Genomic DNA, 23743 nt, shown 5'->3' on the forward strand with positions numbered 1-23743 from the left:
GGTGCATATTACTACCAGTTTGAAAGTTTAGAAAGTACATTTACTGGATGTAGTCTGATGCTCAATTTGAGTATCTTTTTCTTTCTTGTATTTTCTAATAATTGGACAAAGATGAATAGCACGGCCTCTCATGGCCAGAAGGCGATGTCTGTGGTGGACAAACTGAATCATCTGTGATTTATTTTTGTTGCTAAGCAGTTAAGGTTAAAATACACAGACACTTTGGGCATTACCCAGTTCATAACAGGTAAAGAGAGAGACGCATGAAAGAGAATATTTAAGATATTATGAGCTATTTATCTAAAAGCTGTCATCCCCTTCACCTGAGCATTAGAGGCAACATGCTCCATTAATGTCTCTTGTTGACCAGGTACTCTTAGAAAAATAAGGCTGATATTGTTCAGTGAAATGACTGTGATCAAGGTAATTACAGCAGTTTCCTTTTAATGCTCAACAACAACTCCCATGTTCAAATGGCTTATTAACAATTTGAAATAAAAATGATGCCATTATCGGTTTTATCCCCCAACTGTGTTTATGGAAATAATAGCACAGGTTTGATACCGTTTTTAATTAAGCATCTGCTCAAATTAGGACTTGAAAGATATTTTAGTTTTTGCCACAGCAGCACTGTGAGATTATCTCTCACATTGTTTTGCATCAGTAAAATGCTGAAGTAAAGTGTTTGAAGTCTAAACAGGGGTGAAGGGCAATGAAAAGCTAAACAGTTTTTAGACACTTTTACATGTGCTTAGACCTTTTCATGGTCTTAGCTCAAACAGAAAGCTATGGCTAACTTCCAAATACTCTAAAAGTGGTAAACTGGAACTGTGGAGGAGTCTCAAAAAACATAATTTAGTCATATAAACTTAGCACAAAAAGTAAGGAAATTTGTGATTGGTAGATTATTTCTCTGTGGTAACAATGCTTTTTGGCAATGAATCTTATAACGTTGGAAAGCCTGTTTAGTTCCCTTTCAAATGGTGGCCCATTTGTAAGGAACATGCATTTGTGGGATGAGTAGCAGCGCTGAGTATGAGGGTTGCGCCCATGAAAAATTACTAAACAGGCTTTCCAGCGGTATAAGATTCATTGCCAAAAAGCATTGTTACCACAGAGAAATAATCTACCAAACACAAATGTCCTTACTTTTTGTGCTAAGTTTATTTAAACACTATGCGTTACCCCTGGCCTAATTACAGGGTCCAACACATCCAAGTCATGAATGCTATTTTACAACATGTTATGAAATCGAGCATTTACATTTGAGAAAAGACTGTACTAAAATCAATATTTAAAGACTTTGGAAAAACCTAGTCAAAAAGTGTTTGTGTGTGTATTATGTAAAAAAAAATTAAAAAAAAATTAAGTTTCAGGTAAAAAAAAATAACAAAAAATTAAATACCAATCACTATCATCCTTTACAATCTACCACTGGTGGCTCTACCCTCTACAAAAACTATACAATACACTGTGGGTAGAGCTGGGCAATATATCGATATTATATCAATATCATGATATGAGACTAGATATAGTCTTAGATTTCGGCTATCGTAATATGGCATAAGTGTTGTCTTTTCCTGGTTTTAAAAGCTGCATTAAAGTGATGACATTTTCTGAACTTACCAGACTGTTGTAACTGTTCTGTTATTTGCCTTTACCCACTTAGTCATTATATCCACATTACTGATGATTATTTATCAAAAATCTCATTGTCTAAATATTTTGTGAAAGCACCAACAGTCAACACTACAATATCGTTGCTTTATCGATATCGAGGTATTTGGTCAAAAATATCGTGATATTGGATTTTCTCCATATCGCCCAGCCTTAACTGTGGGACACTACAGCCCCTTTTCATACACAGGCTAGATTGCCTTGGTTTGACTCTGTGCGCCAACCCAACAAGGTGGGGATTTGCATCTCCATTACAACAGGCCTACCTGCTTGAAGAGGTGTCTTTAACTGTAACACGCTTGTCTTGACTCAGTGGCGTTTAAAAGCAGCAGGTTGATCCATGGCTGTGACTAGTGGTCAAAGGTGCGGTTGTAAAATGGTGGATAAAACACATTTCATTTCCTATAAATTCTTCACAATAAAAACCCCTGTCATTTTGTTATTTAAAAGCTTTTATAATGACGTCGGAACTTGGCGCGTTGAAAGTGCTAGTGGAAACGCATTCAGCATGCATCAGCGCAACATGTTTTGAATCGGCGCGGTCAAAAGTGCCAATGGAAAAACACCATATGAAATGTCCTATTTACAAGAACTGGGAGACACAAAAACACTGTAGGAAACTCTGTGGGAACTAAGATGCTATAAATAACATCACAGACAACCTAGTTACAGAAATGAAATGAAAACTTTATCACTTACATATAATGTAGGCTATAACTAGGCCTCAATCATTTTCATTGGGAGAACAATTTGTCATACATTCTCCCCTTGAATGCAGTCATTTGATGCATGTTAAGGATAGGTGTTATTTAAGCAAAATTTAACGTCATATTATTGGCACTTCAGGTCCGCATCTCCACATCCTTACTTACGTACCAACGGCGTCGATTTAACGCAGAAGCATAAACTGCCCTTTAGTCTCAATCACAGTATAGGGGGTGAGAGGGTATTAATTGTGGTTATGTGTAAAGCAATTAAGAACTTAGTAAAAAAGAAAATTAAAGATTTATTTAAGCACAGAAAGCATAGGCAGACAACACAGACACACACACTTGCATATCAGTATTTCTGCATAATACAGAGAAACATACAGTACATACACATATAGCTAAATAGCTGTCCAAGAACACTATGTCAGGATAAAACCAATCTAAATGACGTTCTGCTCCGTTTGCCCCCGAGATTGTGCCGACAGTGCAACACTGCAGACAGGTAATCATATTCCAGAGGACCTAAGGGCACATAGCAGCACACTAACACGCCAACACTTTTCAGTAATATAGACTGTCAACTAAGTGATTATAGTAGATGATGGCTTTGACAGTACCTGCCCAGTTTAGGCACATGATTTAATAGATATTGTCAACATCCATTATGTGGTATTTGCATCTCAGTTATCTTTGGTGCTCAATGCTCATTACTATGATGTTTATGCACTGCATACTCAGAAAGTATTTATCAGTCAACAGAGTCCAGTACTGCAACATCTTTATAGGTAACTGGTCTTTAAGGGGCAGTCCATTAAGTTCACTTTACTCGTCACAAGAAGTACAACTCAGCTGTATAATGTCTGAAGGGAGCTTTCCAATGTTTTTGTCAACAGATCCCATAAAAGCACCAAAACCAATGATGCATTTCTTAATACTTTGGCTGTGTGGCTCTCAGCTAAAAGCCCATTTGTTATTTCAGAAGAAGTACATCTTTAAAGATGGCTCACAAATATAGTTTTGTGTTTAAAAAACGGCTAAGCAATGTCCTAAAACAACCGAGCACTTCAGTGTTCAAACCTGCAACTTAAATAATCTAACTGAGGGCGCCCGGGTAGCTCAGTTGGTAGAGTGGACGCCCATATATAGAGGTTTACTCCTCGAAGCAGCGCCCTTTGCTGCATGTAATTCCCCCGTCTCACCCAGGATAGTAAGTGCTAAAATGTTACACAAAAGCAATAGTAAAATTATAGCAAACTGAAAATGAATACAATTTGAAATTAACTAAATCAATGTGTAAAATAACTGTGGACAAATGTATGTAGACAAACAAACAAGTGGCGAGTGCAAGGAATCCCACCCACTTCATCACAGCTAAATTGGTGGAAGATCTGGAACTGGACTTGTTTTTGAGGCAAGCAAGTCCATAACCTATACAATATTCATGGAGTGACAGCAGTAAGAGAGAGGGACACTGGTTTTAGCTGCAGTGCCGGCAGACACACAACAGAGGCAATCATTAATCATTTAGACTTCCTAGCACCACACTGTGCATTGGAGACTTAGTGTACAGAAAGTACACAACATTAAGTGTGTGTGCATGTGTGAGTGTGAGCCTGTGTGTGAGAAATACAAAAAACTGGAAGCATGCAAACAAAACGTTACAAACACTAGGGACTTTTTACACACACACACACACACACACACACAATGTATATAACTGCTGACATTTGGACAAACAAGCACAGTGACAGCTGTTTTAGAGGAAGTGAAAGGTGGCTGACAGGGATCAGTGAAAAGAGAAACATAAAAGAGATGTAAATGATCAAGGTTAGAAATGACACCAAATGCCACAGAAGAAGTCAGAGACACGACAAGGGTTAAGACAGAGAATCACAGAAAAAGGCTGAGATGGTGAGGGAAGGGGGTGACAGCCAAACAGATGGAGACAGAAACTGACATTTGACATTTAAAAAGTCTTTAATGAGTCACTGAAGCTTCGTGTGACACGACAGACAGGAGTGGGGAGTAAAAATAACCCTAAACGCTGACAAAGGAAGCTAAAAACACACCATTAATATGTAAATGTTAAAGCCACACATCATGTGGACCTGCAGAACAAATGTCACCCCCCCCCCCACACACACACAAACCAGACATTTTCAAGAGTCAAAGAGAAAAGAAAACAGAAAAAGAGAAAGAAAAACAGATATCCAGAGGGCACAGAAGAGACAATGCAGGCTGATATGACCAACTCGATCCAGGCTGGCAAAGACAGATGCCCAGAAATAGCGGCAGCGTCTGCCTCTGGTGCGCCCTGCCTGCTGTGACATTACCTGCCTACCACCACATAATCATGATGAATCGCTCTGGGGCTTTCCGCCGACCACCGACCGCTCACACCGCCAAACAATGAGTGGCAATGGCAAACATCACCATACCACGCAGCCTCTCTACCTTTATCTTCCCTCTTTTTCTGTCATGACGCTTCTCATTTTTTCATTATCTCCGCCTTTCTCTCTCTCTCTCTCTCTCTCTCCCTAACATCTCGCTTCTCCTCTGTCCTTGGCTTTCTGATCCCTCTCCACATTGTGTTCATTCCGCCCCCACTCTTCATGCCTGGTCCGATTCTTTTTCTCTCTTTTTATTTTCTGATGCAGCTCTGTCCATCTTTTCTTTCAACTTCAACATGGGCAGACGGCAAAGAAAGAAAGCTGGAGGACACTGGAGGTGCACTTATGCCTGCAATTATGTCAGTCTTTTTTGCAATGTGAACTGTATTCTTTCTGCTCTGTACATCTAGGAGTAAGATACAACTCAACACTACTTCAGACATCAGTGGTTTGCCAGATAAACTGCAGTTCTAAGGCAGGAAAGACATTTATGTGAAATTTCATCGTGTTGCCAACATCTTTGAAAATTTGTTTTCTACATCATCTCTCAGCATAAGAAATGTGGGTGGTGAGGTCTCTACAGGGGTAAATATGATCTATTTGGAGTATTATACTCCCATAGTGTCATAAGTAAGAAGACTGGATGGCATTTTCTGAATTAAATACTAAGCCAAGCCACATTACTCTCAGAAGTTTGTTTTAATATACCAAGGGGATCAGGGTGAAAACATTGCTTATCATAACTTTTTTCTAAAATCAATATATGACAACAGAGATGAATTACATATTCTGCAATAACAAAGAGGGTAGCATCACCGCTTCAAATTTATCCAAATCACACCATGGCTGCAAAATTGTCATCATTTCTCAAAGACAGTTGAAATAACATGGAACTAAAAGGAGAAAGTCTCCTGAATATAATGATACTAGTCGGCAGAATGCCTCTAAGAGATGGTAAAATTCAAGATGGGGAATTTATGTCACAACTTCCCGAGCAATTACCAGCGTTTCCCCTTCACTTTGCTCCTCTAGGCTTCTGTCTAAATAAAGAAATGATGCTTGAAAGGCAAACAGCATCTTAAGATGTAAACAGTGTAGCTCTTTAATACTGTATGACATCTCAGCCGGCTTTGTGAGTACCAATGTGAGCAATCTTACAATATCAGTCGTCCAAGTGGGCAGAAAGAGGGACGAGAGACAAAGGTCAGGGGGTTAACAAGAGGAGTTAGCTGGCCACCTTCTCCCTGATTTGTCTCATCCCCAACCATCTGTCAGATCCTTTGTGGAGCTGCCATCTTGGACCACTCCACTCACAGCTGATCCCCATTACTGGGGAGGACAGCAGTCGTATTACAGAGGCTGAGGAGCTGCTAAGTGAATGTGTGTGTGTGTGTGTGTGTGAGAGAGAGAAATTGTACATAAGGGAAAGAGGTATGTTAGTGCAAAGGTAGTCTATATCCACAGCGTTCCACTTCAAGGATTGCTCCGGTGCCGCCGGAAATTCTGCCGGATGTCCGTTACCTTCCGCTTTTTTTGTGTTGGAATTTTAAACTCCGGTGGATTTCTGAGGACTATGGTTAACTGCTCCTCAGATCTCTGCAGGGTAAATCCAGACAGCTAGCTAGACTATCTGTCCAATCTGAGTTTTCTGTTACACGACTAAAACTACTTTTCAACGTACACACGTTCCACCAAAACAAGTTCCTTCCCGAGGCTATTTTGCAGAGGCACCGTGGCTCCGTCCGGTGCTTGGCACTGCCCATGACGATTGTGATTGGTTTAAAGAAATGCCAATAAACCAGAGCACGTTTTTCTTCCCATCCCAGAATGCTGTGTGGACTAGCCAGACCCTCCTCCGCAGCGCTGTGGAGGAAGGTCTGGCAATGCGAGACTAGTACAAAGGCTATGGGGGAAAGGGCAGCGGGAAGGTATGAAGGAGGTAGGCAGAGAAACAACACACACTAATGTCCAATAAAGGCAAACAGCCATTACATCCTTAAGTTGCAAGCCTGAAGCTGCCATAGCTGCTAAAAAGAGCACTTTCCTTTGTGATGACAACTCAGAACCATTTTCTGGTCAATTACTTTAGATAAAGTATAATGGCTGAGCGGTCACATGGAGAGAGAGGAGAGAGGATTGATGATGTGTTTAAATGCTAATACATCCCAAACCAATACATCAGCAGTGTGATCAGTGCCCTTATTCACTTCCGTTAACTTTCATTCTGGTTATTTATTTCATTTGTGACTCTCTACTCCTCCTCCCTGCCAAAATGACTGCCTCTGGGGCGCTGGCTTTCCTTTACAAAAACACTTGGGTTTTCTCTCGCTAAAAATCGTTCTCCTGTGACAAGTAATAAAGCGTACTCGTAGGTTCAAAACACCACTAATCCAAGCTTTAAATGGTGAATGTTGACTGATATTCGACACAATGTAACAGGCTCATGAATGACCAGTTATCGATGCAAGGTGCTCCAGCTCGACCCATCGCTTTATAAATTTACAACATATTTCAGTAACAGTCGATGTTGTAAAATGGAAAAATGAAAGCTGTAAAGTTTTTATTGCCTGTAGAGTTGGATTTACTCATCCAATAATCTGCAAGAAAAAAAAGCACATTTTCGACTATAGTGTTCCGGTGAAAAGTAAATTATTTACTCTCGAGGAGTATGCTGCCAGAGCAAGATCAACAATCAAAAGCAATTTTTGCACACCAATCCGTTGTGCCAGTATGGTGGCACTGTCTTTTCAACTCCCTACAATACAGTTATTGTCCGCTTGTGAAGAAAATTGACAATAATTACAGAGGAAAAGCGCCACAGCGATATGGGGGTGAGCAATCCGCTCACAAAGCCTTGGCATTTTAATAGAAATCTAATAGTTCAGTCGTGGGTTAATTGTGACAGGTAGACTGAAGAGGATGTTCTTGCGTCTTCTTGCAAGGAATTTTGTTTGGAGGACCGTCACGACTGCCTCCGTCTCATCAGACAGAACAGACGTGTTTGAGAGAGAGACGGACGGAGAATTGTTATATTTTATAGTCCTGTGTTTACTTTTAGGTTTGACAAAACTATACACAAACTGATGCAATTTATTCTGCTATTAACTACATCCACCCTCGACAGAAACCAAAAGCAGAAATTTACAAAAGAAAAATAAAATGTTCAGAAAAAAATAAATCTATAGAGAGGCATTAGGGGAGTGTGTGCCTACATACAATCATCCAACAGCACACCAACACCTCATATAGCACACCAACACCTCAACACCTCATATAGCACACCAACACCTCATATAGCACACCAACACCTCAACACCTCATATAGCACACCAACACCTCATATAGGCACCAACAACTTAAGTCCTTAGAAAGAAATCACCTTTGAGCCATGTGAAGCAACATTACAAGACATGACTGTCAGTGTGAGGACAAAGTATATTTTCATGAACAAACTTTCAAATAAACCAATTATGAAACACACACACACACACAGCAAATAACACCCTTTTCTTAAGTCTTTCCTTGACAACTTGTAGGAGGAAATATGAAGATGAATTAGAAAATGCCATTGTCATAGATGAGTGTAGGTATGTATCTGTACATTTTGTACATTTAAAAACGCACAAAGGCCCAGTCGAGCTCTCACTGATAAAAGGGTTGTTTGTTTCATTTTCTTTGTGCGATGACGAATGTCAATCGATTAACAATAATGAGCTTGAAAAACCTGGGTAAGCACCATTATCAGAGTGTGCAAAAACAAAGCTGGAATTGCATAAAGATTAATAGGATTTTTTGCTGACAGGGAACAGAGTTGTAATAGCGAAAGCTGTGGACCATGAATAAAATAAACAGAAAATAGCATTACACCAGTGTAAGTAAAAATTAAAACTCATCTGTTGTGACATGGACTTGATGGGAAATGCTGCTATGCTGACACAAGAGTTGCGGGTGATAAAGTACTGCTCATTCCTTTAGGGACAAACAGAGAGAAAGAGAGAGGTAGAGAGAGAGCGAAAGAGAGACAAAGAGAGGTAGAAAGCAGCGAGGTTGTGTATATGTGCTCAGCAGTCAGGTTGAAAGGTCAGATGAGTATATAGGAAGAGCGCGCAGAGGAGGGGGACCAAATGACTCCGAGGGCAACAACAGACTTCACATCAAACTGCAAATGGAAAGAACCTAAGGAAAAGCTGGGCAGTAAATTACAAATCGCAAGTTGAGGCTCTGTTCCAACTACGGTTGGATACCGAAACCCGGTTCCACTACGGAACTGGTTCCTACGCAAACGCTAGTATTTGGACCGGATTAGAACGCAAATTTCGGTTCCTCATTTTGGTTCTGACTGAAATATTTTCCCTCTGTCGCTCCGGACAGCGGCAGACTCTTTTTTTTTCCCCCCCTTTCTCCCTTTTCTGCCGAGTGGCGCACGTGCCCGCTCGCGGTGTGAAGCGCGTGGCCACGCTATTTTCCGACATGCACTCTACAATCACTGCTGATAGACGGCTTTTTGCACACACTCCGAAACGGACGTAAAAATATCAGACTCTCTCTATAGTCTACCATTAGCTAGCTATCGTAAATGTAGGCTACTTTTAAAATGCCATATTTTCCGTCTGGGCTCACCAAAACGGACGTAAAGGCATATTAACCATTCACTGCACGTGATCACTAGTAAACATATTACACTTGCTCTGCCGACCCTGTAGCCTGGTGGTGGGGGAGGCGGGACAGCCTCCCCAAATTGTCTGCCCTTTCAACTCATACATGTGTGTACAGGCCTCTTGGACACCATCTGAGAGAGTTTTCTCCCGTGCAGGACATGCCATAAGTCAGGAGAGGTGTCGTATCTTGCCAGAGAAGGCAAATATAGTCATTTTTCTGCAAAAGAACAGCTAAAGTTTCAAGCTGGTTGACATACCAATTCAACATTTATTTTGTTGTTACTTGTTAATAGTGTAACTGTTATTTGTTAAATTATTGTAGTTATGCGTTAGGTGACTTAGGTTTACTTATTATATATTTAAGTACTTTAAAACGTTAATATATTGTTAAATTTAAAATCATTTTCAATTTAAAATAAACTCCATAAAAGAGCCTTTCTTTGATGTTATTTTTCAGTTTTTCAAGAATCGGTTTAGGAATCCGTTAGGAATCGGAATCGTTTTAAAAGTACCGGTTCGGCATTGGAATCGTAAAAATCCAAACGGTACCCAACCCTAGCTCCGACACATTCAAAATGTATAGATCAGGGAAACATGCAGTAGGTGACTTACAATCCCACTACTTGTTTCACAGTAATACAGTGTAAATGGCTTCATAAACCATCAGCTCATCTTTCACGTGGACACACAAAATTATACTTTGAAATGATATTCTTTATTACCATAGCCTGTAGTAATATACACATCTATATAATTATATATCATTTCATACCTTGCACTCAGTATATACTGTAGCGTATGTTATTTAATCACTGCCTAGAGCACTGACGCCAACTACTTTTTGTTGCCATGTACTCGTGACATGTGCAATGACAATAAAGTTGAATCTAAAAATAAAAACTGTGTATAACGCAAATGAGGTCATTAAGTCCCTGGTTTTGATCTGCTTAGTACTATGTAGATACATAATCATGATTTCAGCAGTCTAATATACACTCACTGGCCAATTCATTAGGTACACTTTGTGACAGTTTGGCTCAAGTTTAAATGATTTCTCTTTTGTTTGGGGTGCCAGCCAGGTCTCTCTCCTGGCAGTAAGATACAGGTTACTGGTTGTTGTTTCTTTTTTCTTTTTAAATCAAATGTCACAAAGGATGTGCATCTTAAAAGAATGTACACCCTCCCCAATGAATGACCATAAAAGCAATAAACACCATAACTCAAAAACTAGTACAAAACAAAATATAGTGTATTTGGATTTCACACAAACACAATCAGAGGTGAAGCACAATCCAACTCAAAACTCCACTTCGGGTTTTCTGCACACTTAAACCAACAATCTCAAAAACACAAATTAGTTGCAGTCCAATACAAAAAAATAAATCACAATTAATTCCAGACCAGTGCTGATAACGAGAGAAAAATAAAGCTGGTCAGTTTATCAGGTTCAAAACAAAACAAAATGTCATACTAAGAGTTACTTAATAACTCACGTATAGTCTAGTCAGTCCAGTCAGTCCAAGAATCCAATCCGGGTTTTTCTTGTGAATGATTTACTGGCGTCCTTGCACAAATTTGCACGCCGAATGTGGCATGATGATCCGAAGGTGGAGTGTACAGGATTGGTGTTCGGCTGAAAGTCACGAAGGAAACAGTACGCAAGGGTTTTAACTACTAGCGTTTACTCCGGCCGGTTTTGTCGCCTCTCACTCACACACACACACACACACACACACACACACACACACACTTAGGAGGAAATTTTATTGACGCCCCCTCCGGCAACAAATCAGTGTGTCAACTCAAATGGGTGTTTCCCAGTTTTACACAGGTGGTGAAACCTGGTGATGATTGCAGGTCGTCACAACTTGTACAATCGATTGTGATCAAATACAACAGCTCTGTTGTAAATTCTGCCTTTACAAAGATGATAATAGTTTGGATTGACACTGTCAGAGAGATATTAATCAAACTGTATGTTTATTATTAGAAATGCATATGAGGAAAATATGTGATATGCGATACCGTTGTTGAATATCACGATAACGATATTACTTGCGATAAACAGATACTAAGTGTGGGCCTACTCAGTTCAGCTGCTTTCAGTATTCTGCTAAGATACACCAAATTGCTTGTTGAATTTAAAACAAATGAAAGTAAATCCTTTCCAACAAACAGAACATTTGAATTGGATTTAAAAGGCAACACCGAAAAAAGAATGACAGATACATTTAAATGTACTGTTTTTCTAATATTTTCTTTCTTTCGCGATATGTCGCAGCGCTTCGCGATATGTTTATTGCACCAGTTGATATAGCAATGACGATTAAAAAAAAAAAAACTATATATTGTGCAGCCCCATTTATTATTGTAGTAGAGGTAGGAGTTTGCAGTGGTGTTGAACTGGACTGCATTATATTGAGGTGTTTCTATATTTTGGCCACCCCATTAACATACATGAGTGACAGAATATTAGAAACACCTTTCAATATGATGTATTCTAGTACATCACCGGCACCCACTACAACCTCAAGAATAAGCATAAAGTAGAATTACCGACATTGTCCACAACAAATGAACATGTATAAGCTTTGTATAAGTAGAATTCATGGCAGAGCTGCTGTATTGGATTGCATCATATTGTACAGGTGTACCTAATGAAGTGGCCGGTAGGTGTATGTAGTTTATAAATGAGGAGGACACTTGTTTAAAAGACATGACAATTGCAGTGTTCCAACTATATTAATGTCTATTCAGAATTCTGCAACAGCGGAAGGTAATAAACTCTAGAAAGTGCCTTTTTATTCAAAAAGGAAGAAGAAAGTGTGTTTTGTCCCTCTAAATGACCCAGCAATTTAGAAAGAACAGAAAAATAAACCAGTTTCTCTTATTCCCACTGGGGAGTTTTGATTAGACAACAAACATCTTCACACAGAAATATTTCAAAAAGATATACTACCCATTTCTCATTATTCATTTCATAACTTCAAAACATTTTGCAGTCGAGAGTGGATTCATTAAGTATGTATGTCAAACACAGGTTTTTGCGCCTGACAAAATGTATTTGTTTGCTATTCTATCAAGAGATATTCAAATAAGGAAATTAGGAAAGAATAAAATACAATTTCTAGCCCAGTTGTTTTGACCGGAAGATATATACGAGTATATGTTCGGTTTTCAAACTAATGTGCTTTTAATTTGTAACAAATTTTCATTTATTTTCATGCAACATAACATCACATTGCTCAAGAGGCATGAAGCACCTAATTAGCAGGTATCTCAGGTAGGCATATTGGTACATGACAAGTTGCATAGATGGATTTTGGAACAATCCATTATACAACACAAAGACAATATACAAATGGGATTCAGGCACAAACACGGATTTGGACGCAGCAATGTCACCTCAAAACAGTTACACTTCATAACTACATTGCCTAAATGATTTATAAATGCAACAGTAGAAGAGACCGAGTAAGGGACGGAGAGCAGATGAGGAAGAGAAGAGGAGACACGAAGGGCAATGGCAGAGGCGAGGACATTCAATCCATAGAGAGGTGACGCTCAACACTGGCAGATTTACAAAGGAATGTACGATTATGGCCAAAATGATAATCCCGATTATTTTGATCAATATATTGATCACGATTATTTGTCGATTTTAACCAAAACAAATTGTATTGTCACATAGGCTAATTATAACTGCTTTCACATCCATATTGTGCTACATTCCTCCTTTGTTGAAGGATAATATTAAGAGGAGTATGCCATTTCAGCTGTTGTGCGATGGATTTTAACATGAACAGAAAATTGCGTTGCCTGTATCTTTACACGGCAAACGCACGTTTGGAAAGCGGTTGGAAGCATGTTTGGAAATGCCAATAGGGCATCTACCGGACGAAATAGCAACGCGGATTGCGGTGCCACTTAAATGCCTGAGTTGCGCTCCGATGCTCCAAAACAGACGTTACAGGCAACAGAAACATCGCTGCATGTCACGCTAGTAAACACTAATAACACGTTATATAGTAGGTAACGTTAGCCTACCGTTAACTACAGTAGTAACTGGATTAAAACATGGCTAAAATGCTGACAGCTAAACGGTGTAGTGTGACTGTATTTCACTGTAGAGGATTCCAACAGCGGGATGTACAACAGTCTGCCGCTAAAGCTATGAGCTAAAAGACACAAACTAGCACTGGTCACTGCTGTTGTCTGAAAAACAACACAGACGGGACCAAATGTTGCATTTACTGGTAAACCTCGTGACGACTTATGACCGACTGCTATCTGTTGTGGAATTTTCCTCACGTTACTCTGTCCTCATCTAAACTAAGCTGGCGGTGCAGGGAACAACTCTGATTGGCTCATGGAGGCACGTGATCAGAGAGTGGTTTACGGAGCTTTGAAAAAAAAAAAAAAAAAAAACTTGATACAGAGCGTTCTATGAACGAAATGAAGCATTTTAAATATCGCTCGATCACGTGAATTTGATCGTGGGAAGCCAAAATCGGGATTAAAATTTGATTAATTGTGCAGCCCTAGCACTGACACTGCTGCCAGGAGGGAAGAGGAAATGACAGGCAAAGTCAGTGACAGGTGGGGTGGTAGAGAGAGAGTCATATAGGAAGAAACAGGAAGACATAGAGGAACAGAGATAACACTTCTGACTTGAGAAAATTAAAACCTTTCTTCTTGATGACATGCTTTCATTTTCCCTCCCTGCTGTGATTCCTTTCTTCCTGAGCAGCGATTGTAGCTTCAGGTGCATGCAGACGTGACTGAAGACACACACACACACACACACACCAAGATATTTGTTTGTTGCGATTTGTTTTTCAGTCAGACACAGAGGTGCTGTCTTGTAGGCAAAGTATTAGAAAACTTAAAAGACTTGCCTCTGGCATGACTTTCCATAGCACCTGTGATGTTACACTATGTAGTTTCACTTTGTAGCCTACCTCTCCAATATTCACGCAAACCTGTGGTTGTAAAAAAAAAAATCTTCAAAATCAAATCTCATGATGGAAAATACATGGTTCTTTCATGATTGCTACTGGAGGAAATCAGAAGCAAAAAATCTAAAATAAAGCCATTTCAAAGCATATAGCGAGGCTTTGGACTGACTATACAAGAAACCCACACAGGACAACTTGAAAGGGAGATGAAGGGGATGACTCAATCAGAGGGGGTGTGTGTGTGTGTCTGTCTGTCTGTCTTATATTTGGCTGGAAATAAACACCCAACAATGTTAACACATGTTATTAGGTGTGCAATTACACAGCAGGCTAATAAGTTAGTATTGGAATTATAATTAAAACCGTGCGCAGTGGTGCATGTCTTTATAACTTCAGGCTTTATCATGAGTCACAACAGACCACGGTCTATTGTTTAATAAAGGATTGCTAGGCCTGTGTACATAGAGACCATAGATAACACTTCAATGACACCAGCTCATGGGACACAGCAAAGGCACAGCCAGCGCCTCAGTTCAGTCTCTATGTTGCTGCTGAACATTGCTCTATTCAGTCCAACTCTGACATCAACATGTCATTTATTAATATGTATTATATATATATATATATATATATATATATATATATATATATATATATATATATATATATATATATATGTATTATATATATATATATATATATATATATATATATATATATATAGTATAGGGGAGAGCCAGAACAGTTAAAACACTTTTTAAGTAAACGTAATTTACAAAGCGATCGTATCGCACTGAAAGCTAATATTTTGTCACTAGCAACCTACACCTGTCCTCTGTCAAATATAGTTGCATTTTCAGCTTTGAACAAAACCGTTCAGGAATTATTACAGCAAAAGTGGGGCGTGCGTAATGTTTCATTTGTTCCTCCTGGTCGGGACGAATGAAACAGCATAGGGGGACGAATGAAACATACAGTTTAAGCCATATAAATGTCCCACAACTTCAATATCATGAATGGTACTCCCAAAAGGTGTTATTTAAGATAGATTGTTGCTGGGCTATACGTCTTGGTGAGTGTCCGTTAACAACTCATTGCCATCATCGTGAAGCGTGTATGAAGTGGTTATTGAAATATCATGCACTGTGGATGATTCTGCCATTTTTATAGCTAGAACAGTAAGTTTTCCCATTTATATAATGTTTCTATTGTGGAAAATGGCGTTTCACTAGGTTTTTACGTGGGTCAGGCCACTGCACATCCAAATAAGTGCCCTTAACGACCCACAGCCCATCAATCTCCATAAGATAACATGGGAAAGCTCGACCCCCTACCTGGTGGAGCCCAAATAGATTTTCATCTTTCTAAAACTGCTTTTCCATGTCTCACCTCCATAAAGTTATATTATAAACACAGATATTTGTGCATTTACTTAAAATACATGGAGTTACAGCCAGGTCGGGTTGAAAACAGTTGTTTCAATCGTCCCGACATGGACATATGCCATTACAGTCCGTTTTGCTTTCTATGTAAACAAGCATGCAATATGAAAGTCTGGGATTGTGGAGAACACTTAATGGTCTACTGAATAAGCATGTAGTCGAACCTTTAAGGGGAGACACTACAGGTGAATAGGGTAACATTTTTAACTAGCAGATATCACCATGAAACTCTCCCAGTTGATTACTTACATTAAGATGAGAAGAAAATGTATTATAAGTTTTCTGTAATTTAATGTTTAAATATGCAAATTAGGCATTATCTAATTAAATATGCGCTAATTTGCATATATTTTAAAAAAAACGAAATCTGAGTATTGGATAAAGCCAGGTTCAAAATTATTTTTTCATTGTGTTCACATATCAGATGGGAAAAAATTACAGAGGGATTTATGGATATCTACTTTTATTATCATGTAAATCAGAATATACTGTCAATAGCCTTAAAAAAAATTGATTTTCGCCATGTTTTTTGGAATAAAATGTTATATAAATCAGGCTAGGAATAATATATTTACAAATCCCTCTGTAAATGTCTTCCTAATATAACTAGGTACAAGACTGGAAAGTTTGTTGTATATAGGTGCTACTGAAGTGTAGATTTCGGACTTGGAGTATGAGAGAAAAGTCATTTTGAGAAAACGGGCTTTAAAGATTTATGTTGTAAAATTCCACACATTTCTATATGAAAACATTGCTAACAAGCAAAACAACTGGCCAAGTAATTGTTTATAACAAGGTAGACCATGAACAATGACAACTGAATAAAAACAACATTGCCAAATAAGACCTTCAACTAACCACAGACACAAACTTATCAGAACTGCAACTCTAGTCTTCTATGTCCATCGGAACACACAATGTCCACACAGAACACAAAGGTCACCCATGAGGGTTGAAAGCCTAGCTCTCCATGCCTGCACCATATGTAGGCCCCTCAGCCCTCTCTTCCTGATGCCTTTTTAGCTTTTTAGCTGTGCTCAGAGTCTTTCTGCAACGTTTTGCACTCTCAGACTGGATGGCTTTTGTGATCCTCAGCATGTCTGTTTCCCTGATGGTGGTGACGGTTACGACAGTGCTTTCCAGCCAAAGCTTATCCATGATGGCAAGCATGGCAGAGGCCCCCTCATTAAAAGTTGAAATGGCCATACTTGCGGCTGCCTCAACCCTACTCTTACCCACAAATACTGTTTTTGGACAGCGAGCCCATATGACAGAGTTGAAGCAGTGCCACCATGCTGCATGCGCTGCAGCAGGCTGTCACTTGACATGCGGTGGTACACAGGTATCAGCTTCTGGCCCACCTCCCGAGACAAAAGGTTTCCTGCATGGAGCCTGTGGCTCTCTGGAGTTTCTCCACTTTCCTCCGCTCTCCTATACCAACACCAGGACAGGTTGCACCTGGTGTGCAAGGGGACTTCGTCACAGGACATTCTATTGAGGAGACCAGACCATTTTTTGGCCGTTAATTTTCCCAGACCGTCCCCCTCCAAACTGCGTTCAGCACTTAATTTGCGTAGTGCTGTGCCCATACGCTTATGGGCATGGTTGATACATTCTAATTTCTCTACCTCATGCCTAGGGTATGGGTTGAGGGATACCACCTCCCTGAATGCAGCACTGTCCCCATCTGAATGTATCTCAGCTGGTGGCGACTCACGGACCTGGCCCACATCCTCTTCGCTGCCTCCTGCTCCATAGCCTTGCTTGAGCCCCTAAAATGTTGTGCACAGTCATGTGTTTCTCTCCAGCTGTCAATTTCCTCATCTGTAATCTTTCCTTCATGCCTGGCAGCTTCTTTAAGGCCACACGCATGGCAATAGGAGGATAGAACCTCAAAGTCGATCACCAGTCCTGTAAAAATATCAATGCACACCCCGATCCCATAGTGTGATGTGAACCCTCTTTTCTGCCAAGTGCCATCAAAAGACACACTGATATTTATGACTGCATCTGCATTCTCTCTCAGCAACTCTGCCACATCTGCATCAATATCCGCATAGGCCTGCCTGACCTGCTCCCTGGTCCTGTGAAGTGACTCCAGACTCCTCTCAATTTCTGCCGCTAAAATGAAATGTGTATTGTATCAATAACTGTTCATTTGCTTTTATAGATACAGTACACAAAAATCTGTACTGTAAAAGTAAAACTGACCACTGCAACACAACATAATGAATGAGATGGCACTTTATTCTATTCTTATAAATACATCCTTATTCCATCCATACAAAACAAATATTGTTACAGTAATGTTAGAATATGTTACAAGGTGGTAACAGTCACACGTATTGGGCTATTTCTGACATTAGAAATTCTACAGACTGCTTTTCTGACACAACCCTGTTTCCATAGCCTACCTGTCACTCTCTTGCCGTGCCTCTGATAAGTTTTAAGGTGAAGGCCAGGGAGCCCCAACACCTTGCTGATTTTTCTGAGAGCTGCATATCCCAATCCTAACTCGTGTGCCAAGAGGACCATTCGCACATTCACATCAAATGCGACACTGTTGTGTAGCGTTCGCTTCACCTTTAGTTATAGATTGGCTTATATCTAAACCACCCCCCGGTTTCCCATCGACAGTTTACGTTCAGATGCGCTTCCCGAGGGCATTTCACCGGGTAATCCATCATTCATTTTCCTTTTCCCCCTTGCAAGTGACAACTCCTGTACTCTTTTCGATGATTGACGTGAAGTCATTTTCATTCATTCACTCAAAAGGTCCCGCAGAAAGTAAAACCAAACCAGGAAACGTCAAAGCATACCACGTGACGATTCTGAACGAATCACGTTGTCAGAAATTGGCATCAGCCAATGAGATTGCGCATTTAGAGTTAAATCCCCCCTTTTACTTTCACGATTGGTTGCTGATAAGAAGGAAATTACCATATTTTGATCTGACAGAATTGTACAGGAGAGAGGGAGCTTTCCAACGGTATATGTGATGACAGGGTGCAGACAGCGATCGCGGAGCAGCGGGATGATTTAGAACGCCAACTTTTGTTGAATTTAGGAGAAATCTACAGACGCAAACAGACAAAGTGTAGTAAAATAAAGACCTAAATGTGTATTTCTGACTTTTTTTTCCCACCACAAGTCTGAAAGAAGACATGTTATTGAAGACAAATATCCCAAAATCTCAAAATTGACCAGCGAAAAAAAAAAGATGTTTTTGCCTGCCATGTCTCGCCTTAAATGAAAAACACTCATTAATAATCGAACCGCTAATGAAGTTTACTTTTGACCATCAAAACTCGTTTATCGCCTGTAACTCTGTGATAAAAGGAAATAACAGGAAGATATTTGGCTGATAGAAGGAGGTTAACATGCTCTATGTTTTGACCTAAGGAAGGCTATCATCATTGCACTCGGAGAAAACTGGAATGTTTCATCCGTCCCGCGTTTCAATTGTCCCGGCTCTCCCCTAAACATCTTTTCCTATTCTATTTCGCCTGAAAACGCTTCCAACACGCTTGCGTGTCACGTGAAAAATAGGCATCGATTCTATTTCTAGCATGCACGCGTTGTCGGCGCAGCTCGAGCCGCGCCTGAGACGTGCATGTCACGCAGGCAGTGTGCAATCTCTAACCTGTTAACATGGGAGCCGAAATATAAAACGGACACGCCACGCAGTCCACCCCAAAGGGACTTACCATCTCCAACAGAAAACACTGTTCACAAACTGCTCCAAACAGCTCTATTGTAGTCCAGCCTTTACTTCCGGGACACACGTTATAATGCTCGCCTAGCTGCTAGCATGGCACACCCTCATACTCTGCTTCTGACTGGCTAGTAGTCCTTATCTAGGTACTGCGCATGTGCGACTCCCAACAAAGATGGAACAGAAGTGCGATACCTCACTCTGTAGCTAAAACAGAGAGCTCAACACACAGGGTGAAAAGAGGAGCTGCAGCAATGTGCAGTACAACAAAAATATGGTGTTTTCTGAAAATTAAACCACATAAACCTATTCTGGTACAACCTCTAAATACAATTATGAACCTGAAAATGAGCATAATTTAGCACTTTAAAGTACAGGAGCGTCCGAGTGTGTGAATGGGTATCCATGCATCAGTGAGACAACGGGGCAGTGTGTGTTTCTGGGTGTCTCTCAGAAGTCAGCACTGCATGCAATGTTTATCCACCACACATTTAGCACTGCTGATCAGAAAGCCCCACCGGGGCCATTGGACCAGCTGGTGTGATACTGGCGTACACACAACCACCTCTCACACACACCCACAACAAACGCACTCATCACCACACATACATCATCCTATGGCAGTGGCCCTTCCATTTCACTCCTCTCCTCCACCTTACGCCTCATCAGACATATTATAATTAGCCGTGCTGAGTAATTAACATCCAAATTAGGACATTCATTTGCATATCTGCCCTCATTTGCATATACTTCCAGCAGCACACAGAACTGACGTTCCTCCATGCCAGTACAAAGCACAAGGGGACTCAGTCTTTCTCAACAGAATTGCCTGCCATCACACAACTCATGCACACACCTTTTTTTACATGTAGCAAACATTTTCTCCTTTGAGAGGCTTTAGGGAGCAAAAACTGGGGACAGTTAAGGAGAGAGAATGTTTGAGGTGGAGGGAGGTTAAGAAGAGGTACAACAGGAGTAAAAGAAAGAGAAAATCTGGACAGGCTAGGAAAGGGAGAGAATATAAATGTGACCGAGGAGGGTGTCAGTAATAGAGGTACCTGGGATGGAGTGAGAATGTGACACACTCCAGATGAGAAAAGGCAAAGTAAGACAGAAAGAAGACCATTTATACAACTCACTTAAGCCCATAAAACTTTGGAATTGAATCCAGGGAGTGGAAGAGAGAGAGTCTCTCTCTCTCTCTAAGCAAGAGAGAGAATGAGAGCGAGAAATAGGGAGAAAAACAAGTGAGAAACCAGAGGAAAGAAAGAATAGAAAGGGCATGAATAACAGTAAAGAGGAATAGAGCGACAGGACGGGAAGAGCAGTTTCACCAGTCATTGCACAGAAGAGGAAAACCTGAGTTATGCTTCTGCGTTCCACATCGCTTTCACGATTTATGTTACGCCAAGGATAATGTAGCTAGACGGCTCTGTTGAAAAGACACCCATAAATCTGATCTTGTTTTCAATTTTTTTTTTTTTCTTCTCCCTTTCTCATTCCCTTCAAATCCTCTCAGTCTGTGTTCTCTGGCATTCATCTGGTCTATTTCCTGACTTCTTATGTAAAGGTATTCAGCAGCAAGCCTTTGTCTCATGTATATACTGTATTCTGCTGCGCTGGTAAGTCTCACACACACCTTAATCTATTCCTTTTCTGATGTTCTTAACAATACAAAGGCGTATCAAATCTTAGGAAATAACAATGATTTCTTTACCGAGTCAAATCCAATTCAGCCATTTCATAAAATGTTTGGTAACATGATATTTGGCCTCCAGAACAGATTGCATAGCCAATGTCAACTGTGTATATGTCAACCAAAGCGGAGTGAGTTAACACATCACATTCACCTTTGAAAACTGAATGAGTCACTGAAGTCTCTACAGAAAACAGGCTCTTTTTAAAAAAAAACTTAATCTAAACCCTGTTAGCCTTCCCTCTGGCTCACAGCCATATGGAGGCCTTTCATAAACGGGGGGGGAAAGAATGATAGTTTGGTTGAGCGCAGACAGCCAGTCAGCCCAGCGCTCTCACTCCAGAGACCCAATTAACACCAGTGTAAACCGCCGCTGCCCTTGATAGACAACACCAGTCGACGCCGTGTGTGTGTGTGTGAGTGAGTGAGTGAGTGAGTGTGAGGATGTGACTGAATACAACGCCCTGACTGCTCTGCCCTCCCGGAGCACTAATCGATTATCATACTTTGAAATCATCCTCAGATCACTGGCTAACCAGCCAATCATGACCACCAACATAACCGCTAATATTTTGTTGCCTTCTAGACATGAATGCTATGCGAAGACGTTTCCAGCAACATTTAAGGGTGACAAAAATACTTATGAGCTCAAATGTGAATCCCTATAGTGGGGAATTGTGGTAACTTAGCCTATGTCAGAGCGAAAACAATTAGTCAAAATTTGATGCATGATGAATTAGCCTAATAGTTTAAGTCAAGCTCAAATACCAACCATGCCCCAGTTGAAGTTTCTCGTTTAAAAGTATTTGCTGTTTTTTGTTGACTTATGTAATGTTTAAATATAGCCTAAATTTAGGACCAAACAAGCCTTGGGTTTTAGGAAACTGTACTGGGTGATTTTCACTTTTTTCTCTCAGTCTATATTTATAAAACGATTAATCAGTTAAAATAATCTTTAATTGCAGCACTAACTGCTAATGTCTCTGCTATTTTGCCAATCTTTTTTCATGTATCCCCTGCTCCCAACATATCACAGACTAGGCTACCTAACGTTACAACAAAGCCGCAACTTCCCACAAAAAAATGTAACACCTGTCCCGCTAATTGCCCTGTCCGCCATTACATGAAGTAACTAGCCAATAATTCTCAAGAAAGAAAAAAATAAGGCTACTGACTACTCGGCAGAACTTAACTAGAGACAGGCAAAAACAAATATCTAAACGGCGACGAAGTTGTTGGACGGGCGGTTCGTGCTCTCCTTGCTAACTTGTGCAACTCAAACGCGAAAAAGCAGTCAAACATTTCGAAGCCAATGTATTTATTTTTTTTCATCTTTTTCTTTTTCATGTTCCTACCTTTTCCGCCGAGAGCGCAGGAGTGGCCCCAAATGAGGCACAACAGCAAAAAAGGGACCCCGAGTATGTGCATGGTTGTCGAGCAGTGTGGGTGATGTCTCCCCGTCCTCTCCTAAACAGAAATCCTGGCTCACCTCCTAAGCGCGAGGATGTTTTCAACTGGTCGGTAGCGCGAGCGATAGCTGAAATGTAGAGAGACGTTCACTGGGTACTGTGAGCAAAGTGAGAGAAAAATACTGACGTTGAATAGCGTCAATAAAACAAAGTTTCCGGTTTTTTGTTTTCAAAATAAAACACAATCAACTGTTAATGTTGATTAAATGTCAAATAAGGGTATCAAAACAAGGCTACACTTATAAAGGGTGACATTGCAAATACATTTATTTTCTAAAATGTATTTGTTTACACTTTAATGATTATGGGTGCACCAAAAAAGGTGGTCCCCAAGCATGACAAATTGTACACCTTTATTTTGAAGAATAAAAGCATCCTTTTCGGGCAAAATCTGGCTTTATTTGGCAAACTTGACATAGCTGTTATGAGAGCGAAAAAGCAAGTGATAGAGATGAGGGAATATAGGGAGGGGATCTGTCTGAGATGTGTGTGTGTGTGTGTGTGTGTGTGTGTGTGTGTGTGTGTGTGTGTGTGTGTGTGTGTGTGTGTGTGTGTGTGTGTGTGTGTGTGTGTGTGTGTGTGTGTGTGTGTGTGTGTGTGTGTGTGTGTTTTCTTCATCAATCTAAATAACCCTGAGGCTTTGACAGTGACCAGCAATAATAACACTGTCAGTGATTGCATTTCTCAACAGGAATATAGCTACAGTTATTCAATCAATTCAATAAACCCCAAGCTATGGCAAGGTAGGAAACCAGAAGCTTACCACAATCCCAGATTTATTATGAGAGCTAGAGGATCACAAAACCATGAGCACATAGGGAACACTTATTTTATAGTGATTCAGTTTTTCAACCCATGAAGCAGCTTCTAAATCTGTGTTTTCTTGTGACCCCTTAAAATAAAAGCAATCTACTACTACTACGGAAGAGGTAAAATTACCAAGTAATTCACAAGAAAAAAAAAGTTTTGAGGGAAGTCTGGATAAGTAATCTGACTACCTAACTAACTATCTGTTCTTAATTATCTTC

At 40.2% G+C, this 23743-nt stretch overlaps 1 protein-coding gene across 1 annotated transcript in view; it reads right to left on the reverse strand.

The window, feature by feature from the left end:
* The window catches only part of clstn2a (calsyntenin 2a), a 179347-nt gene extending 156624 nt beyond the window's left edge, over positions 1–22723 (reverse strand). Inside the window, exon 1 of the mRNA XM_078264616.1 lies at positions 22602–22723. Within this exon, the coding sequence (XP_078120742.1) occupies positions 22602–22674 (73 nt within the window). The 5' untranslated portion in view covers positions 22675–22723. The remainder of the gene's footprint in view (positions 1–22601) is intronic.
* Between the last annotated feature and the right edge of the window lie 1020 nt (positions 22724–23743).

This window comes from Sander vitreus, chromosome 12, assembly GCF_031162955.1.
Source record: "Sander vitreus isolate 19-12246 chromosome 12, sanVit1, whole genome shotgun sequence".
NCBI classification, from domain to species: Eukaryota; Metazoa; Chordata; class Actinopteri; order Perciformes; family Percidae; genus Sander; species Sander vitreus.